The following is a 22500-nucleotide window of genomic DNA, read 5'->3' as shown; positions in this document are numbered from 1 at the left end:
GATAGATGGATGGATACATGGATGGGTGTATGGATGGGTGGGTGGAAGGATGATGGATAGATGGATGGATACATGGATGGGTGGGTGGATATATGGATGGATGGATAAAAAAAACCTGAGATCACGGATGATCATCAACAAATCAAATGCCCAACAAGAGTAAGTATATGAACTATATGAATGTCTGGTATGAATGAAGCATGAAAGGAAAGGATGGACGGAAGAGCTGCTGTACCTGAGAGAGGGAGATGAGCAGACGCCGGAAGTGTCCAGAGGTGTCACTGCTGATGGCGTCCTCCAGAGATTTACCGTGCTCTAAACAACAAACACTGATCTGTAGGAGCTTCTCATAAACACGTGATCTGGGATCAAGAGGTTTGGGAGAGCCGACTCACCTGCCTTATACAGCTTCGTGATCTCCCGAATTTCAGCATTATTCCGGGAGGACAGAATCTCAATGAGACAGGCCTCGTCGGTTCCTGCACCCTGAAAACACGGAGAACAACGATTATCACTGCATGTTCTGGAGCATAAGCATCATCTGAAGTGTGCTGCGACTTATCTAATGGAAGGTTTTCCTGGATCGCCATCTTTATTGATCCTGGAACACCATTGCAATCAACCAATCAGATTTGAGAGTTTATGTCAGTTTAGGATTACAACCAGGGTTAGGAGCTTATACACTCACCTAAAGGATTATTAGGAACACCATACTAATACTGTGTTTGACCCCCTTTCGACCCCCTGTCATGTTCAAGAAACCAGTTTGAAATGATTGGAGCTTTGTGACGGTGCATTATCCTGCTGGAAGTAGCCATCAGAGGATGGGGACATGGTGCTCATAAAGGGATGGACATGGTCAGAAACAATGCTCAGGTAGGCCGTGGCATTTAAACCATGCCCAATTGGCACTAAGGGGCCTAAAGTGTGCCAAGAAAACATCCCCCACACCATTACACCACCACCACCAGCCTGCACAGTGGTAACAAGGCATGATGGATCCATGTTCTCATTCTGTTTACGCCAAATTCTGACTCTACCATCTGAATGTCTCAACAGAAATCCAGACTCATCAGACCAGGCAACATTTTTCCAGTCTTCAACTGTCCAATTTGGTGAGCTTGTGCAAATTGTCGCCTCTTTTTCCTATTTGTAGTGGAGATGAGTGGTACCCGGTGGGGTCTTCTGCTGTTGTAGCCCATCCGCCTCAAGGTTGTGTGTGTTGTGGCTTCACAAATGCTTTGCTGCAAACCTCGGTTGTAACGAGTGGTTATTTCAGTCAAAGTGAAAACAGCGGCACAAGCTCTGCATGATTTCACAAACGCATTCCAGCGCCAGGTCGCCTCTTATTTAACTCTACTAATCAACTAGAGATGCTTAATTTGTATTTGATACAACAACTCAAGCTGCAAGAAAAGCCGCTATCTCACTGCTGATACTCCGACAATGAATACACATTCAACACAAGAAGCTGCTTCTTCTTCGGCTGTTGTCTTGATTACACCAACATGCCCGAGGACACTGCCTACTAGCGTCTACATGTGTAATTGCACATTGACGTGGACAAAAACGCAGAAGTATAAATCAAAACCAACGCGTAACTAACGGCGTAGAGGATACGGCGTAGGTCCGACGCAGAAGTTTAAATCAGCCTTTATTCACCTATTATTACATGGGTAGGGTTAGGTTTAGGTTTAGGAATTAGGGCTGTCACTTTAAAAAAAAAAATCCTGTTCGATTTTTGAGACACAAGTGTTCATTGAATCGATTCTAAAATCAATTTTAAATGAAGTTTTCATTTTCAACGCTAAATATTGCCTACGCCAATCCACGGACAACTAACGGGCATTAGGATGAAAGTAAAGAGGGCGCATGAGACGCACAACTCAGCAATATTTCTGATGATTTATTTTGTGCACAATTTAATGTAATTATTCAACCGTTCAAAATGAAACTTTGAATGAACTTAGCTTGCCAACAGGCCATGTGTTTTTTTTTTTAATTGAACGTAACCGACACTTAGGCTATGCAGGCGTTACTGATGAAACGTGCAAATAAGGCTCAATTACAAATTATTGGACAGGAAAACAAGTCTATCAATATTTTCGGGGTCCAGAGCAGAGCGTTTTTTATTCACTATATGCCCAGCTGTTGAGAAGACGCGCTCCGACCGCAGATGTTCCAGGGACACTCAGGTACTTCATTGCCAGCTGTGCAAGGTCGGGGTATTTCGTCTGCCAATCTTCCACCACAAAAGCGGCTCGCTGTCAGCTGGCAAAGGTGGTTCCTTTTCATAAATTGAATTTCGTTTTATATAAATTGTTTCTTAATTTTAATCAATTGTTTTATCGACTAATATTGCATTGATTTAATAAATAATAAGAAAATATAGCATACAATGTCATGGAGGCGCTGGCTCCGCGTGAACAACGGCTTAAATGAACAACTACCCTGCTAGGAAAAAAGCTTTAGTTGGGGCAGCCCTATAGCCATTTATTTCAGATAGACCTATATTTGTTCCAGCATGTCACAAAGGGCATTTCGAGTTGAGCGAGCGGCGCTGAGAGGAATGAGAAAGCTGCTCTCCATTCAGAAGGAAATAGCGCTCATTCTTTTCAACGCACACAGCATTGTCACATGACCTCATGCAAGTTTTAAAAACATATTTCAACATATTAATAATACCTGTTAATAACTTTTTTATTTGTTTAATTCGTTCAAAAATAATAGTGTACATATTTGGTTAAAATCGATTCCCTATTTTCGTTTTCGAAACTTGTGTTGGTTGGTCCGATCGATTGTGCAATCGATTTTCGAACGTAAAGTGACAGCCCTAGTAGGAATACATGTTTGGACAGGATTGGTGTTCCAGGATCAACTAAATATGTTGGGACTTACTTGGGAAAGTAGTTACAGATATAATATCAGATTTGTCTTTGTGGCGAGGTGGACGAGCGAGAGACACGAGAGGAGCGAGCGGGGACAGTGGATGATTGTGAATGGAGAACCTGCGAGGCACACCGGTCTCAAGTCCTCTCATGAGGAAGCACTGAGGCATAGAAGGATGAGAAACACCGGTGAAGGACGAGAGAGGACCAGGCCTGGATTTTAAGTTGTGTTTCTGCCGCTTTTACTTTCATTTTGTGTTCATTTATTTAGATTAAAGTTGTTGAATGTTCGCCGGTTCCCGCCTCCTTCTTCCCTTATCTACAAACTACGCTACAGTCTTATATTGAATAAACTCAAAAAACAGAGATGAAAAATTAACTTCAGTAAGAATTTTACTTTTGCATAAATGTTCAGTGATATCTTCAAAAGATGTTTTAATTTTGATGCAATTTCACAGCCTGATAGGTATAAAACACTCAACAGGTTTCTATCATTATTGCAGTGATGATCACTGATAGAGAGCACGCGTTCATTCAGCCTGGCAGTGTTTCTGCTCTGTAATTAATGCCCGTGTTTCATTAATGAGATCAGTGTAACACAAGCATCAGCGTATGAGATCTGTGCTGTAACCAAGTGTGAGCGTGCTTGACCGGGTGAGTGTGTGGACATGCTTCCCTGCAGTGGGATCAGTGTATCATCAGCCGTTAGCATTACATGATGACCAGATCATACTGCAGTATTTACTATAGATGATTTATCTGTGCACATCTGCTAATCTTGAATCAGAATAACTTCCCCTTCCTCTTGCAGCAGCGTCTCTTCTCTTCTCTGATGATGAGGGCGGGGCAACCTGTCACTCACATGAGATCCACCAATAGCAAACCACAGCCATCCATTCAATTCTCACAGACAAAATGCCTGAGCCCGAACTTGAGCGTGCGGGCTGGGTCGGGCCAATATTTCCCGCCACTATCCTCGGGTCGGGCCAATATTTCCCGCCACTATCCTCGGGTCGGGCCAATATTTCCCACCACTATCCTCGGGTCGGGCCAATATTTCCCGCCACTATCCTCGGGTCGGGCCGATATTTCCAGCCACTATCCTCGGGCCGGGCCGATATTTCCCGCCACTATCCTCGGGCCGGGCCGATATTTCCGGCCACTATCCTCGGGTCGGGCCTATATTTCCCGCCACTATCCTCGGGCCGGGCCGATATTTCCCGCCACTATCCTCGGGTCGGGCCGATATTTCCCGCCACTATCCTCGGGTCGGGCCGATATTTCCCGCCACTATCCCCAGGTCGGGCCAATATTTCCCGCCACTATCCTCGGGTCGGGCCGATATTTCCCGCCACTATCCTCGGGTCGGGCCAATATTTAAACATTGAAACTAATGGGGGTACCACAAGAACTTGATTTACCAAGTCAGTTCACTCTAATGATTTGTAGGCTATAACTTTATTAGTAAAATTAAATCTCAGTAGAAAATGTCATTCGGAGCGTCACACCGCTCTGCTTCTCTCCTTACAGGCTCGTTCTCGTCAGAACGCACACGTTTTAAAAAATGTTTGGGTTTAAATCGGGCTCAGGCTCATAATTACAGTTAATGTGGGCTCGGATAGGGTCGTCCTTGATTTTTTGGGCCTGATCTGCCATTTTGCATATTACATTTTAAATTGAATATTGCTACCCATAAATGCATTTAAGAAAAAAAAAGACATTTAAATCACAATTTTGCCATAGCTTTGGCTCAGAATGCATTTTGAAATTCACACTGCTACAATTATCACATGGTATTATGATGAAAATGCAATCCCAAGTGTCCTACCCACGAGTCTAAATGCATTTAGGAAAAATAACACTTAAATTATCATTTTGGCTTGGACATGTTAAACATATCTAATCAATTTAGGTCATCCATTTTAATTTTAATTTTGCAACTTAAAATGATGCATCTAATTTAAATGGGAATGGCAAAATGGTATATGAATTTAAATTTTGCACCAAACATATGCACATTTAAATACAGAAATGCATTGTCATTTTACATTTGAAATTGAATATCGCTACCCATAAGAAACACCTGAGCAAAACATCTAGCATCTCAATGGATTTGGACACATTTTCCAGGAAAGTCAAGGGAAGAATAACCCCTCACCTTAATGGCCTCCTTCAGTTCATAGGCATCGAGCTGCGCAGGACTCTTCAGCATGTTCAGCACCAGATCTTCAAAGTTTCCCGTCAGCTCCGACTTCAGGTCCTTCACCAGATCCTGTAAAACACTGCACGGTTACACCCAAGAAGCCAGATCAATAATCATGAGATGCTTCACTGCTCTGATGCTTACCTTGCCGTAGGTGGTTTTGTACGCCGCCAGCAACGGCACGCGCTGCTTGATGGATCGACTGCCAAGAAGCTCGACAATGGCATTCTCATCAGTTCCTGTGAGCACAAGAGATTCAGGACTCTGTATTGGAAGATGTGACTGGATGGGTGACTAAATTTAAAACTAAGAGAATCAGTTTCTTCTCACCGAAACCCTTCATGGCTTTCCGTAACACCTCGACATCTTTGAGAGGGTCAGCACCGGGAAAGTCCTTTATGGAACCGCGGTAACCCCTCTAAACAGACACATCACAGGAAACAGTAAGTCAAATTGAATTTTGCTCTATTTGTAATTATGTCTATTTTTATTACTGTATTGTATTATAGTTCAATTCCAATTTTTTATTGCGTTATATTCATTTTTATTGCCTTTATCCTCATGCATTTATTTTTTCTGCACTGTACCCTCCCCAGCATAATCATTCTGTTAAGATTATTGTTTTTAAGCGATTAAAAAATAAATACATTTCCAAATTTTAATAAATATTCTTCCTTGTTTTGATGTAGTGAAATAAATACACACACACACACTAGAACTATATATACACTGTACACTCACACACACAAACACTGTTCAAAAGTTTGGGAGTAGTTTTTTTAAAAGAAATGAATACTTTTATTCAGAAAAGATGCATTACATTGATCAAAAGTGACAGCAAAGACATTTATAATGTTACAAAAGATGCTTTATTTCAAATAAACGCTGTTCTTTTGAACCGTCTATTCATCAAAGAATCATGAAAAATAAAATGTATGATGGTTTGCACAAAAATATGAAGCAGCACAACATTGATAATCATAAATAGTTGAGCATCAAATCCTCATGAGAATGATCAGTGAAGGATCATGTGACACTGAAGACTGGAGTAATGATGATTTGATCACAGGATATAAATTACATTTTACTGTATATTCACATAGAGAACAGATGATTTACACTGGATAATATGTCACAATTTTACAGTATTTTTGATCAAATTAATGCAGCTTTGATGAGCAGGACAGACTTCTTTCAAAAAACCCAAACTTTTGAACAGTATGCAAATGATTAACTATAATTTTATTTTGATTTTCACACTAAACATGTCATATTATGGAAGTAAATGCATTGTGAAAGTGATTTCGCTTGGCTTTTAACAGACAATTGCATTAAAAAAAAACATGACAAGAACTTTGCATGTCCAATTTCCTGTTTCAGTGGTAAGTTACTACACCACTGAAGTCAAGCATTTCTGTTTCCTGTTTTTTTTTTTTTGTGTGCGTGTCTTTCTTGTGGAAATTAGCTGTGAAACTGGGCACGTTCAGAGAAATATAGTTTTTAATGTCAGGGTTTTTACAGTGTATGACCAATACATTTTCTTGACAATTTGTTTCTGGATTTTCATTGTGACAAAGCAATTCTGGATTAAACATTTTAGAATTTCAGTCAGTAATTTCAGGTTTTCTGTGACCGTGTGAACCATGAAAATCTAAACCGGACACAACCGTACAAGTTTATATCGGCGGATAAAGCGGGCAGTCTCTCACATTGACAGCAGGACCGACCGGTGTTGGTCCAGCCGGAGCGCCTCCTCCATACCCGGGCATTGACGGGTTTGGCGCTGGGGCACCTGGGTATCCGGGCATGGGCTGCTGTCCCGGCTGCTGTCCCGGAGCTGGGACCCCGGGGTAACCCTGAGGCATTCCTCCTCCAGGCTAAATAAGAACATGCACATGATTAGTTTCATGTCAGAGAGTCCAGTTCAACCAAAACTCTGCACTTCTGTATTCATTTAAAAACACACAATAAAAGAAGCAGAAATAAAGGTATACTTACAGCTCCAAAGCCAGGTTGGCCGCCCCATCCACCTGCTAACAACACAAATAACTCAGTGCTGCTTCAAGTATGACACACTGTCAATCACAGCACAACCACCACATGGAAGTCAAAATATGCAGAATGCATGAAAAGCAGAAACGAATGCATCTTTTAGGAACTTTACATGGATTTTAAATTTTTATAGATTCCATTTGAACGGCTTAATTCAATTTGAATAATCCAAAAGCATGTCTACGCAAATCAATTCATAAAACGTTAACAATAGACCCTTTTCACATTTCCGGACAGTCGTCATAGTTGGGTTAAAGATTATAGCTGGGAATGAGAGAGTACATTAAATATTTTTTTGTGTGCCCATTTGCTCAAATAACAAAAGAAAAACGCCACAAAAGTGACTTCACAACTTTCAAAAAGAGGGAAAAAATAGAGAACGGCAGTGAAAAGAGAGAAATATGTTAATTTTACCATCACGCCCATGAACGCTGTATTATAAACGCCCTTACCACAGCGGTAACTTGTTTTTTGTAATTTGATGCAAAATTAATAAAATACAAAGTATTAATGTTATAAATGTATTTTTTTATTTTTTTATTTATGAAAATACAAAAAACCTTGCAGGATTTACGTTATTGATGACCATTAAAACGCATCTGTGAAAAGGGTCTATTTAATAGATATTTCCATTTTAACAATCACAATTTGATTAAGAGTACATCCCTACTTTTATTCATCTAAATTGTGCTAAATATGCGACATTCCGCATTATACAGTAAATTATATGGGTGTAACGGTACGCAAATTTGTACTGAACCGTTCCGGTGCACGTGTGTATTGAATTCTACCGAATGCAATCTTTAACGGTGCAGAACACACTTCAATACGACTTCCCACACAAATATATTAAGTATTCAGTCCATTTTACCACGAAATTCAACCGATAAATGCCGTTTAACGCTCTTTAATGTAGCGTGACGGATCACTGTATAGACGCGCGAGTGAACGTGATCATCTCGTCATAGTCACAGAATAAACATGAATGAACATCTGAAGGTGTGTTGAGGACACATTACAACTAAAACGCATCATATGTAGAGTAATCGCTCAATCAGTGTTTCAACGCCGGCTTGAGAACAATGTCACGCAGCATCACATGACCTCAGAAGTCATTGAGTGTCCACAGAAATCAACTCTTTCACTGAATATATGATCTTTATTAGCCGTTATATTCATCTGAACCTGTTACTGATGTCTGGATTATTTAATGTGTATTTAAAGAAATCATGAATATGACACACAGTGTGTATGAATGATTATATTTCAACAACGAATTGGAGTAAAAACATAATTTTATATTGAGAAGTTAACGCAAAAACTGCCTTTTGTGAAGTGAATGTGTTATGTGAGTGTTGGTTATTTGTCTAAAAATAAATAGCAACTGGATTAGGCTAATTGGGCTCTGTTGTTATATTATAGTAATGTACAAATAAGGCTCCCTATATAGCTTACAATTTTTTATTTTATCTTTAAGAAACTTTTAGTTATAATTGAATTAATTTAAGGACATACACACTTAATAGAAAAAGAGAAGCACATTTATATTTAGTTTTCTCTCTCCTGCTGTATCGAACCGTCATTTTTGTGTACCATTACACCATTAGTAAATCAGAAATTATATATATATATATAGCCTTTTGCATTTCAACTGTAATGTATAGACGAACACTTTCCCCTCCAATATTCATTTTTACTAGGGATGCACGATATATCGGCCACCATATCGGTATTGGCCGATATATGTTCATTTTAATGTTATTGGCCCGATATGAAAATGTGTCCGATATATTAAAGTCGATAGATAATGTATTATTTCCTCCAGCTGAGACATTTCAGATTCACCATGATGGGTTTGAATAGCTTGAAATATGATCGGAATCACTTCAAAAAAGGAAAATACAGTTATATAGGCTACATAAAATTATAATTGTGCGCTTGGAGACATGACTTTAATGGTGAGACTTTTGTTTTTGTAATCAGGCTTTCAAAAATTACATTAAAAAACTGTGGATTTAGATTTATCGGCAAATATATCGGTTATCGGTATTGGCCAAAATTTTGATATCGGTGCATCCCTGATTTTTACCAGAATTAAAATGACGTCTTATTTTAAACTGCCAATACATTTCTACGTATGGTCAGTTGTTCAGCCCGCAAATTACATTAGAGCATCCAGAAGTAATGGTGTGTTCACACAGGACGCAAATAAATCATAAATAAAATGGCTGACAAGGATTCTGTTCACACTTGACGTCTTTTTTGTAAAAATACTCCTGTTATTGTGTCACAAAATGTAGTTTTAAGACTTTTTCAGGTGAGAATGTAGTTGTTTAAAGCTCAGATCTGTGGTTTATTTATAAAGAGAGCGCCTATTTGAACATTTTATCTGGTGTGTGTGGAGTTGTGAGCTCCAGTGGATCAGCGGCGCTCGGCGCTCATTAACCCGGCTATTCCTCGGCTAGTCCTTCTGGCATCTGGCTCTGATGTCTCTGTGGCGTCTCGATCTACAATTCGTACCTATAATAGATGTAACGGGCGATCTTTGCTCTCATGGATCTATAACTTGTTCCCTGGCAAATCGTTTTGGCTGAGGGCAAAGAGAAGTTTCATTACTTTTTTATTTTTAGGCTATTTAACTTTACGTTACCGTTGTAGCCTACTAGCGCTGACTTTGAATATTTGACTGAATTGTTTGCTTTATTTCATGTATAGCATATTATACCTTTTACTTATACTTTTGTATTATTGATCAAACATAAACTTGCATTTAACAAAAAGAGACTGGGTAGTGATTCATGTCATTTAATGTTATCACAGCGATAATCATATGCACACTTGTCTGAACCACATATTAATATATGATTAATATAAACCATACGAGTTTGTCCTCATTGTTGTCACTACTAGAGCAAGCTCCTGATTGGTTAACGCGGCGCTAATATCCGCCAAAGTTCAGATTTTTAAACTGTGTCATTCGTGCGAATCGTGCCGCAGAATGTCTATTCGCGTCTTTGCATTGACTTTACATGTAAATCACTTGCGCGAAACGCTTAATTTGCGTCTGGTGTGAACGCACCATAAGAACACACACTATGACCAACAACGCAGACATACACGTCCCATAATGCTTCTGCATGCAGAGCTCAGACTGGACTCACCTGCAGGGGCCATATTGGGGTAGGTTCCAGGCTGGGCGGCGGGGTAACCTCCGGCCTGTGGCGGGTATCCTCCCCCTGGGGCAGCTGGGTAGCCGCCACCGGCCTGAGGAGGGTATCCTCCAGCCTGGGGTGGGTATCCTCCGGCCTGGGGTGGGTATCCTGCTCCGGGGGGATATGCTCCTGGTTGAGGCTGATAGTATCCTGCCTGGGGAGGAAAGCCACCGGGTTGTTGAGGGTATCCACCCGGTGCTTGTTGATATGGGCCGGAGCCGGGCGGGTAGTTTCCACCTGCGGGAGGATATCCGGGGTAACTCATCTCTGACACCTGGAAGACAGCAAAACATTTAGATGGTTATTTCAGAAACACATGCAAAAACAGGATGCGATTCCTTCGAAGCCTTCACTAGAGACGGCCTTTGCAATTCAAAGGTTGTTTAAAAGAAAGAGTTCATTCAGGGACAAAGCAGAAGTGAGTTGTGAGTCATTCATAAGAAGATTCGTTCAAAAACGCTGAATCATTCAGTAACGAAAGTGTGTTGCTCGGAGTCACGCAATGACTATTTTGTTGGCAAGATAAAGATTACCGTATTCATATATACTATCATAATGAACGATTACCATATTCATATATACTATCATAATGAACGATTACCGTATTCATATATGCTATCATAATGAACGATTACCGTATTCATATATGCTATCATAATGAACGATTACCATATTCATATATACTATCATAATGAACGATTAGCATATTCATACATACTATCATAATGAACGATTACCATATTCATATATACTATCATAATGAACGATTACCATATTCATATATACTATCATAATGAACAATTACCATATTCATATACTATCATAATAAACGATCACCATTTTCAATTACCATATTCATACACCATCATACTGAACGATCACCATATTCATACACCATCATACTGAACGATCACCATATTCATACACCATCATACTGAACGATCACCATATTCATACACCATCATACTGAACGATTACCATATTCATACCATCATACTGAACGATCACCATATTCATACACCATCATACTGAACGATTACCATATTCATACACCATCATACTGAACGATTACCATATTCATACACCATCATACTGAACGATCACCATATTCATACACCATCATACTGAACGATCACCACCATATTCATACACCATCATACTGAACGATCACCACCATATTCATACACCATCATACTGAACGATTACCATATTCATACGGCATCATACTGAACGATTACCATATTCATACACCATCATACTGAACGATTACCATATTCATACACCATCATACTGAACGATCACCATATTCATACACCATCATACTGAACGATTACCATATTCATACGGCATCATACTGAACGATTACCATATTCATACACCATCATACTGAACGATCACCATATTCATACACCATCATACTGAACGATTACCATATTCATACACCATCATACTGAACGATTACCATATTCATACACCACCATACTGAACGATTACCATATTCATACGCCATCATACTGAACGATTACCATATTCATACACCACCATACTGAACGATCACCATATTCATACACCATCATACTGAACGATTACCATATTCATACACCACCATACTGAACGATTACCATATTCATACACCACCATACTGAACGATTACCATATTCATACTAGGGCTGCTCGATTATGGAGAAAATCATAATCACGATTATTTTAGTCAATATTGAAATCACGATTATGTAACACGATTATTTCACATGACTTTGGGAATGTGTTGTATTTATTAAAAATACACCTTTCAACAATTCAATTGAAATTGTAACATTTGTTGTACTTTTTGAACTATTAAAATAAATAATATAACACATATTCGAATCAAAGTATAAAAGTATTCACGTAAAAATGATAATCACAAATAAATAAGATCAACAATATGGTTCGGCTATGCTTTTCATGTACGTCTAACATTAGTTTTCAGGTACAGAAATGTATCAAATGTAAAATAACATTGCATATTTGAGTGCATAAATTAAAGATTAATCCTATTAAACTTACAAAAGCTATTCAATCAAGAGCGGTGAGTGATGTCCTTGTCTTTTGTTGTTTGACATTAAACAGACAGCAGTAAAGGCTACTGCCCCTTTAAGACCTCGCGTCTTCTTTATCGACTGTATAAAGTTCACTTAAGGCATATACAGACTATGTCTGCTTAGATACTCATCAAGATGGACATGTTGACATACGTTTTGTGTGAGTTTGTCCGTTTAAGAGCAAGACTTGAAAGAGAACTCAATATTTGCGCGCTGAGAGACGTGTGCGCGCTCTCGGATGAGCGCACAGAGATACATTTTCTCACAGCGCGCGCGGCTTCTCATTCTAAACCTAAACCCTAAAGCACTAAACCCGGGTGATGACGGTGAAAACGACTGGTCATATTCGAAAATATGGCAGCACTCGCAATCTCGCATCCATTGAACAAAGTTTACAAAGAGAGAATTATTTGAAAAATATGAAGGAAAAAAAGGACGTTTACACGGCTCCCCTGCTCTCGTCAGTTTTTGTTTCTTTATCAGATTGTCATAGGTCACTCTGTTTAATTTTCAAGTGGTTAAACAAATTCGTGGTGTTCCCTTGCGTTGCAGCCACTACCATGTAGCAAATCTTAGCATGTTTCTGCTCGTCGTCTGATTCCTCGAAGCCAAACTGTTCCCAGACAACGGAGTTGGTTTTGCCTTTTTTGCTCACCAAACGCTGCTGTAACTGCCCTCCTTCTGCCATCTTTACTCGCGCCGAGTTTTTAAATTCCAGCGGATGATATGCACACGAGTCACGAGACTCACAAACTGAGAGAGATTTGTGGGTTCGGGAGGGGCGGATGTGCGCGTGAGCGTTTCATTCAGAACGCAAGGCAAAATAATCGTTTTTTCTCGATTGTACTATTTTGGTGATCGTTGGGAGGCAAAATCGAAATCGAAATCGAAATTCGATTAATTGCACAGCCCTAATTCATACACCATCATACTGAACGATTACCATATTCATACACCATCATACTGAACGATTACCATATTCATACACCATCATACTGAACAATTATCATATTCATACACCACCATACTGAACGATTACCATATTCATACACCATCATACAGTATAAAATCAATATCACATTTGCAAACGTGCTGATATTCGGGAAAACATCACGTTTGCTTGTGTAATATTGCGTAAAAATATTAAAGGTACATTATGTAATTTTCACAGCTAGAGGTCGCTTATTCAAAACAAAGGCGTAGCTTGATGACGCCCTGATTTCGCGGGATCATGGGAGTTGTTGTCTTCCCCTCTACAGCCGGAGAATCCGGCGGGACTCTGTTACTGTAGGATGAAGCAGGGCGGATGAACGAGGCGCTGGAGCGATTGCTAATGAGAGACGAGTACGACACACGGCTCGAGAGCAGCGCTTTTTTATCATAGCACACACATTTGAGTGTGTTAAAGTGATGTCATAATGCTACACTATGCGTTCGCTCTGCGCTACTATGAGACACTTGTTCACACTGCAGTGAGCGAGATCATATTAGCCATGGTAAAACATGGCACTGCGTGTGGTAAATCAACAACACCAGATTTACACAATAGGACTGTGTTGAGCTGGAGAACAAGCATTAGTCTGTTTTCTGTAGGTGAATGTCTCCAAACAGTTGCTCATCGGTCTAATAAAACACATATGGCCAGATTTACTAACAGCTTGCACCAGCAAAAACCGTCTTATGGTGTTTTAAACACTACTGTCAGGATTTACTAAAGACACGCAGTGATAAATTAGAGCTGAAAAGGAGTGGACAGGGTTATTTTTGTGGCTGACCTTGCATATGCATTTGTAGGAGTTTCCCTTTCAGCCCGCAAAATGTATGTATTTAAAGGAGTCATGCGAGGTTATTTACTAAGGTTTGCGCTCATCAAATTACTGGCATTTGCGCCATTATTTACCGGCCAAAACGTCATTATTTACCGGCCAAAACGTCATTATTTACCGGCCAAAACGTCATTATTTACCGGCCAAAACGCCATTATTTACCGGCCAAAACGTCATTATTTACCGGCCAAAACGCCATTATTTACCGGCCAAAACGCCATTATTTACCGGCGGCCAAAACGCCATTATTTACCGGCGGCCAAAAACGCCATTATTTACCAGCGGCCAAAAACGCCATTATTTACCGGCGGCCAAAAACGCCATTATTTACCAGCGGCCAAAAACGCCATTATTTACCGGCGGCCAAAACGGCATTATTTACCGGCCAAAACGCCATTATTTACCGGCCAAACCGCCATTATTTACCGGCCAAACCGCCATTATTTACCGGCGGCCAAACCGCCATTATTTACCGGCCAAAACGCCATTATTTACCGGCCAAAACGCCATTATTTACCGGCCAAAACGCCATTATTTACCGGCCAAAACGTCCTTATTTACCGGCCAAAACGCCATTATTTACCACCCAAAACGCCATTATTTACCACCCAAAACGCCATTATTCAATTCATCCTGTGAAAACCGTTTTGAAATCGGACGTTGTGTTACCATGGAAACGGTACTCTAAATTCTTCTAGCGGGCTCCTCCCCTAGTGGGCGGTGTCATGTTTCATACCACAACACTTATTTGAACTATATCATCAAAATCTTTTCTAATCTTGACAAAACACATATCGTCTGAAAGGTCTCAAGGTTCCATATTTGGCGACTGTTTTGTGATGGAAGTGATATTTAGACAGAAATTTAGTAATTTGTTACAGGAAAATGCATTTAAAGACAATCAATGGAAAGTGGATGACACCCGGTGGCTATCTTTGGTACAGCGCCTAAACAAAATCTCATGGAAACTTTAATTTTTGTGATATCAACTTCAAATTTGGAACACAACTTGGTTCGACATATGGCTTTGATTTTATAGTAAAAAATGTTTTGTAAAATATATATTTTACATAAAATATATATTTTTTAAATTACAGTAAATTTTAACTTCCATAACTTTTTCATACTTTCATCTTTTGAGTTGCTTTCTTCTTTAAAACAAGACCAAACTTACATCTGTATTCCAAATCATTCTTGAATTACAGCGATTTGGTATCGATAGTTAAGGCGTTAAATGTGCGTCGCCAGTAGATCACGTGCACTTTCCACTCATATTCGTGCTTTTTTGTAAATGCGATTTCACGCTTATTTGCCCTGTTTAGTAAATCTGGCCCATAATATATCAATTAAAGCGATTGATAGGTGTCACACGGTCCGTGTCCTGGTTAAAATCGCTTATTTCTCTGGATTTAAACACTTGGAAACATCTGAGATAAAGTAAGCACACAGGTCAACAAAATAGATAACGCTGTTCTAGTGGTGTTTGGATATTTTATTTGAAAAATCTTAAATATATTGTACCTTTAAAAACACGAATTTAGACATTTTTTTGCACCATATCTTGGTTCTTGGAAGCATTTTTATTTATTTTAGTGGCATTTTTGCCCCAAACGCCCATTGATTGTAGGGGATGGCTCTTTTTCCAGGCCCGTTTAAAGTGAAACTTTTAAAGCTACTAGTCTTCACCAACAAAACCAGATCACTGTCATCATCCGAATGAACATATCAATCATCAGTAGCAGCTCAAATGTGATAAATGATGATAAAACAACATCAGAGGACAGTGCACCTGGCAAAAATTCAGCGCTCTGCTGTATTTCAGTACATCAAAAGTCATTATATGTTATCTTAATAATCGCCATATATACTTATCGGCAGGCATGCACATGATTCAGCAGTTCAGAACCACCCAGAACAATCATAGAGAGAGATTCTACATAATAATTGAACTTATTTTATCCCTCATTGCTGTTTTTGTTGGTTTACAAAGTAACTGAATATTTAAAACATTAGTACCATATGATTATTTTTAGTGCTTTCTCTTACATTGCAATGGTCTATGATCCTATGAATTGCTTTTTGTGACAATTGGGTTAGGGTTAGCGCTTCTGCAGAATAAAACCACAAACCGAGGGGAACGCGGATATGATGTCATCGACAGGCCACGCCCTCACCCGTCCCGGTTCCTCGGGTAAAACAGCTCTCATGATTTACAAATAGTTGGAAACATTTGGGATATTGTAAGGTCTCAACTGAACAAAATATATAACACTGGCCTAGAGGTGTTTGGATATTTTACTGAAAAAAAGTTACATATTGCACCTTTAACAGCGTACTTTAACCTTCGCTCAACAGACCCTCGGGCCGCCCTTTCTGCACACACACACACATCCCAACCCAGAACTACACACACCTCGAGCAGATGATAAGACATCGCTAAAGCCTTTGAGGAGTGGATATTGCAACACCGCATTCAATGCGTGTGCATCCCACTGATCAAACGAGTCTGTGTGTGGGGCGGCAGGTTTATCAGGTGCTCTGCTCTTATAGGCTATAGGTGGAGGGAAGCATAAAAGTGGCACGGTTATGTTACAACGGGCGTTTTAGAAGAATTTAAAGCATTTCCGCATGGATTGAGATCTGATCTAAGAGGAAATCGGCTGTAATTTTGACACCACTCAATAACTATTCATCATGACATTTAATATTTAAGCTAACAAAACTATTTATATATGCATTTCTTCAGAATAAAATATGAACTAAATAAAAAAATTAAAGCAAGGGAAGTTTCCGGAATATGGAATTAGAGCTTTGATCATAAAACTAAGCTTTTAAAGAAGATATATTATTGGCAGATATTGATATTTATATGCATATATAGCTGCTTTAGTGTTATAAAGATCTCATTGAGTTACACTAAGAATTTCAGAATATCAGCATATGCACCAAAATGCATATTTTTGCTTATTTATGAATAAAATGTAGGTGTTTTCCTCCATATTCTCACTATATCAGAGCCATAAAAGATTGATGTATCAACTTATGATACTCAACAAAACACTTTTTTAGGATAAAAATTCAATAAAAAGGTTCAATAAACCTATTTTTTGACTTTCAAGTCATATCAAGGTTAAAAAAACCTCCTCTAATTAATTTTTCTTCTTTATTTTCTAAGCCGCATCGGCACCAAAATGCATATTTTTGCTTATTTATTAATAAAATGTAGGTGTTTTCCTCCATATTCTAACTATTTCAGAGCCATAAAAGATTGATGTATCAACTTATTATACTAAACAAAACTTAAAGCAGTTTGAAGGTTCAATAAAACTATTTTTTGACTTTCAAGTCATATCTGGGTTAAAAAAAAAAACTCTCCTCTAATTACATTTTTTTCTCTCTTTTTTATGGTAATGCAAAGCCGTTCACAAACTTTCTCCAACTCAAGGAACAATTGTGATTCAAATGGTAACTTTTACAGTCATTTGCCATTTTTTAAACAAATATAGGGATGAATTCAGGGACACTTTTTGTCATTGAGATGACCTGGAAAAAATGTCCCAATCAACCTGAATTCTCCCAAGTTGAAGAAATAGGCCTGGAAACTAGAAAATCACATTTACTATAGGAATTTCAATTAGTTTTTTCAGCACACACTTTTAAAATCCCACATGCTTTGTTTAATATGATTCTTATAGGACTTGTATGCAAGGGTTCGTGCTGCTAGTATCCTGTGGTTTAATTCTGCGTTAAAGCCAGTGATCAGCGGTTCTCCAGAGTCACGCATGCGCATCCTGCTTTACTCTTTTACTGGAGTAATGACGCTCTGCTCTTACACATCTCATGTCGAAACATGTACTGATTTACTCACAGTCCGTCCATCGCATACTACACACACACACACACACACTACACACTAGAGTACACACACACACACGGTTTGACCCTCGGCATCGCACTCTGCCTAAAGAAGAAAGAAAATGGCAGCCAAATATTTCAGATTACACGACAACACACACACACTCAAACAATCTGAAACAACACACATCTTAACACACACACACACACACACACACACACACACACACACACACACACACACACACACACACACAGAGAATTCGAACATTCGATAGAGTTTTGAATGAATATCAAACATCTGCCGTTTAGCGCGGATTAACGCGGAATGGTTACATTGTGTCACGAACGTTCTAAAAACACACGCGCGTCACGCTGGGAACAGAACAAACGCGACAAACACTCGATACATTGTTGCTTTAACGTAGAAAAAAAAGAAGATTGTAAATGCAAAACTTACTTGTAGGTGAGATGTGATGTGATGTGAGGACTGGAGCTCGTGAGTTGGTCTGAATGAGGAAGTGGAGGGCGTCAGTCTGTCAGTGGGTGTGACCCGATCCTGTTCACAATCCACATCCACACACAAACAAAACACAGGCCTATCCCTGTTCTGGAGCCTATTATACTCACTGGAAATAATGAGGCATTTCTACATGCTCTTCTTCTGAGGAATATCCAAGAGTGTGTGCCTTGGACAATGCTTTTGTTTGGAGTTATTACCAGGACGTTGCTATAATAAAAACGCTTTTTTGTTTTTGTTTTGTAGGCCTATTTTTTTTTTTTTTAATTACTAACCTACTTTTAGAATAACCATGCAAATAGTATACAAGTAACACTTCTAGTCTAGTAAATTGCAGATATATAACATGATATAATGTATGGCGTAACATACACCGATCAGGCATAACATTATGACGCCTGGGTCAGAGCATCTACAAAACTTGCAGCTCTTGTGGGGTGTTCCCGGTCTGCAGTGGTCAGTCTCTATCAAAAGTGCTCCGCAAAGCACAAATACTTCAGGAATGGTTTGAGGAGCACAACAACGAAGTCCAAATTCTCCAGATCTCAATCCAATCGAGCATCTGTGGGATGAGCTGAACAAACAAGTCCAATCCATGTAGGCCCCACCGCGCAACTAACAGGACTTAAAGGATTTGCTGCTAACATCTTGGTGCCAGAGACCACAGCACACCTTCAGGGGTCTAGTGGAGTCCACGCCTCGATGGGTGGGGCCAACACAATATTAGGTCATAATGTTATGCCTGATCGGTGTAACAACATAACATAACATGTCTGAAGACTTCTAACACTGAAGGGCATCCATTACAACTGTCTCTTGATTTTACAGTCGTATGGTATTTTGCTGGAAGCTATGGTTTTTGTAAGGACGATATGTGATATCATTAATGATTAATATTAATAACAGTTGTTTTAATGAGTGCAACAGAGAAAAGCCTCTTGCCTCCACAGGACGGTCTCAGATCTGAACGCTTGTAACACAGCAGTCTACAAACAAACATTTGCATTGAAAACCAAAGTGGAAAAACTGGTCCTGTGTGTGTCAGGTGCGTCCTGACAGGAGAATGAAGAAGATCAGGGAGGGAAACACCATTTCTGGGAAAAGTCAAGGCTTGCCCTGACCCCACACAACTCATAAAACCATAATAAATATCACATTCTTTCATCTTAGTCATTCTTTCAGTCTCCTATGTTTCTTACGGTGTGAACTACTATTCATGTTCATAAAGACAAAGCTCATTAGACAAAGCAAAAGCCCCACAGGAGTTTCCCATCAGCCTGTACTGGCCTCCTGTGAGCAGCAGAGGGCGCAATCTGCCCCTGATCACATGATACGCACCTTACTATAGGCTTTTTATTATATTTTATGTCATTTATTATGATCATCCTTTGATATTTATAAATGTAGCATCCCTCAAAATCAAGTTCTGTAACCGACCAAGATCATATTCTTCAATTCATGCACAATTTAAACTGATTTAATGTAAACCATGTCAGAATGAGAGTCTTTAATTTGACTTCTCAGGTCATGTTAAAGTTATGACCCATTTCAAAGTTAAAACAACTGTGGTTGGTTACATCTATCAAAATTATTGCTAGAGACAATTCAGTAAATATAATATAATATAATATAATATAATTAATATAATATAATATAATATAATATAATATAATATAATATAATATAATATAATATAATATAATATAATATAATATAATATAATATAATATAATATAATACAAGATAACATAATCCATATAATACAATACATTAATATAATATAATAATCAGTGTTGGTGGTAAAGCATTACAAGTAACTTGAGTTACGTAATAATATGACTTTTTCCAAGTAACTAGTAAAGTAACGCATTACTTTTCAAATTTACAACAAAATATATGAGTTACTTTTACACATTAATTTGACTGACAGCTCTCCTGCCCCCATGTTGAGGAAAATAAGTGCAGAGGCGTGTGTGTGTGTGTGTGTGTGTGTGTGTGTGTGTGTGTGTGAACATGAGGGTTATTGTAGTTCTAGACTAAATGTGAGCATTTATTTATCTCACTTGCACAATAAAGATTCTGTACTCCTCAAAATGAATAAAATCAGTCAAATGCAAAATCAGAGAACTATGCAAACCTCCAATAATTAAAAGTTAAATAAAACAACTATTTTTATGCATAATCTACCTTTATATTTAATTTTCCAATGTCTTGCTGCTGACCTTTGATGATGAAAATTACTAGATTTTTTGTTTTTATTGGTAAAACTTTTTTCTCCTGCGTCCTATTCTACCATTATCCAGAGCTGCGCCCTCTACTGTTCATGAGGGAATCTGCATTTTTACCTCCACCTGAGGCTTATTATTTCAATTTTGGTATGAAGAGTAGGGATGGGCGATATGGACTTAAAAATTTATCCCGATATTTTCTAGTATTTATTGCGATAACGATATCAATGACGATAAATGTAGTATCATTCCCCTTGTTTTTGGATACAAGTGAAAGCTGCATGCATTCTTGCGAGTTTCAGAAAAACAAACAATGATCTAAAGTAAAACGTACATGTCATCAAATAGGCCCCTATAATACATTAAAAAATAAAAATAAAAATTTTATATATATATATATATATATATATATATATATATATATATATATATATATATATATATATATATATATATATATATTTATATATATATATATATATATTTATATATATATATTTTTTTTTATTAATTTATTTTTTTTAATGTAAAATTCCACACCAGCCTTTTCAGAAATGGAAAAGTTGCAGATATAATTGTCTTCTGTAAAGGTGCAGGTAATGTTTAAATGAGCTTCTGGGTTCATGAATATTAATCACGTTGTCAGCGCTCATTCTAACTGATTTGCTGAAATCAAAACAGGCACAGTAATAGCTGCACGCCAGCCAATGAGATTCCCGTTTGTGCATTAGTTTCTTCCTGTTCACGAAAGGCTGAATAATTCCAAATAAACGCCATTATTTTACAGGAAAATACAACAAAGGATATTGTTTACTTGTAGCACGTCAATTCTTTGTGGTATAAGACTCTCTCGCTCTCTCTTTGAGTGTGTGTGAAACACTGAGCGCTCTCAGTCGCGCGCCTCACACTAGTGTTTACTGTGCGTCAAATGCACTGCGCATTCATTGGGATGAACACAAATAGTGTGCTTTACCGATCGATTGACACAGAGCGAATCTCTTAAGCGCTCAGTCCAAGTGCTCAGCGAGTGAAAGTACATCTGTATGTACAGGTTCAGATTGCCCTCAGGTAGCCCCTCGTTTAGCTATGAACGCTTCCGCCATAGTTGTTTTCGCTCTGCACGTGAGATGCGGATTCAGTGCCGCCGCTCCCATTGCGCGGCGCTTAGGGCACCGAGTGCTGCGGGGGGCACCACAAGACAATTCTCTCTCCAACCCCCGTTCAGCTATACAAATTGACGAACGCAGCCACCGCGGCCATCATAAAGTGATAACGCTTTAAGCATCAAGAGACGGCCAGCGGTGGCAAGGTGCGGATGGGTCGCGCTATCAACTAGGCTTTATCGTTATTATCGCGGGAAGTCAAATTCTTATCGTGGGGAGAATTTTTACCGGTATATCGCAAGCGATAAGATATCGCCCATCCCTAATGAAGAGGTCCTTACCGTTGCACAAAAAAACCCTTTTTTGTTACAAAAAAACAAAACAAACAAAAACAAGCCCAGCCCAGGTGAGAAAAAGTAACGCAAAAGTAACGTAACGTAACGCATTACTTTTCTTAAAAAGTAACTAAGTAACTCAATTAGTTACTTTTTAAGGGAGTAACGCAATATTGTAATGCATTACTTCTCAA

The 22500-nt window shown here is 38.8% G+C and overlaps 1 protein-coding gene across 1 annotated transcript in view; it reads right to left on the bottom strand.

Moving 5' to 3' along the window:
* Nucleotides 1-18676, bottom strand: part of anxa11b (annexin A11b) — a 25903-nt gene extending 7227 nt beyond the window's left edge. Inside the window, exons 1-9 of the mRNA XM_079801347.1 lie at nucleotides 18581-18676; nucleotides 10305-10629; nucleotides 7090-7124; nucleotides 6801-6968; nucleotides 5422-5509; nucleotides 5236-5330; nucleotides 5047-5160; nucleotides 396-486; nucleotides 236-315 (exon numbers count right to left, since the gene is read on the bottom strand). Of these exons, the coding sequence (XP_079657473.1) occupies nucleotides 236-315; nucleotides 396-486; nucleotides 5047-5160; nucleotides 5236-5330; nucleotides 5422-5509; nucleotides 6801-6968; nucleotides 7090-7124; nucleotides 10305-10620 (987 nt within the window). The 5' untranslated portion in view covers nucleotides 10621-10629; nucleotides 18581-18676. The remainder of the gene's footprint in view (nucleotides 1-235; nucleotides 316-395; nucleotides 487-5046; nucleotides 5161-5235; nucleotides 5331-5421; nucleotides 5510-6800; nucleotides 6969-7089; nucleotides 7125-10304; nucleotides 10630-18580) is intronic.
* Between the last annotated feature and the right edge of the window lie 3824 nt (nucleotides 18677-22500).

This window comes from Gobio gobio (assembly GCF_949357685.1).
Source record: "Gobio gobio genome assembly, chromosome: 20".
In the NCBI taxonomy this organism is placed as follows: domain Eukaryota; kingdom Metazoa; phylum Chordata; class Actinopteri; order Cypriniformes; family Gobionidae; genus Gobio; species Gobio gobio.
Note: the sequence above shows the minus strand (reverse complement) of the source record. Positions and strands in the feature narration are given on the sequence as shown.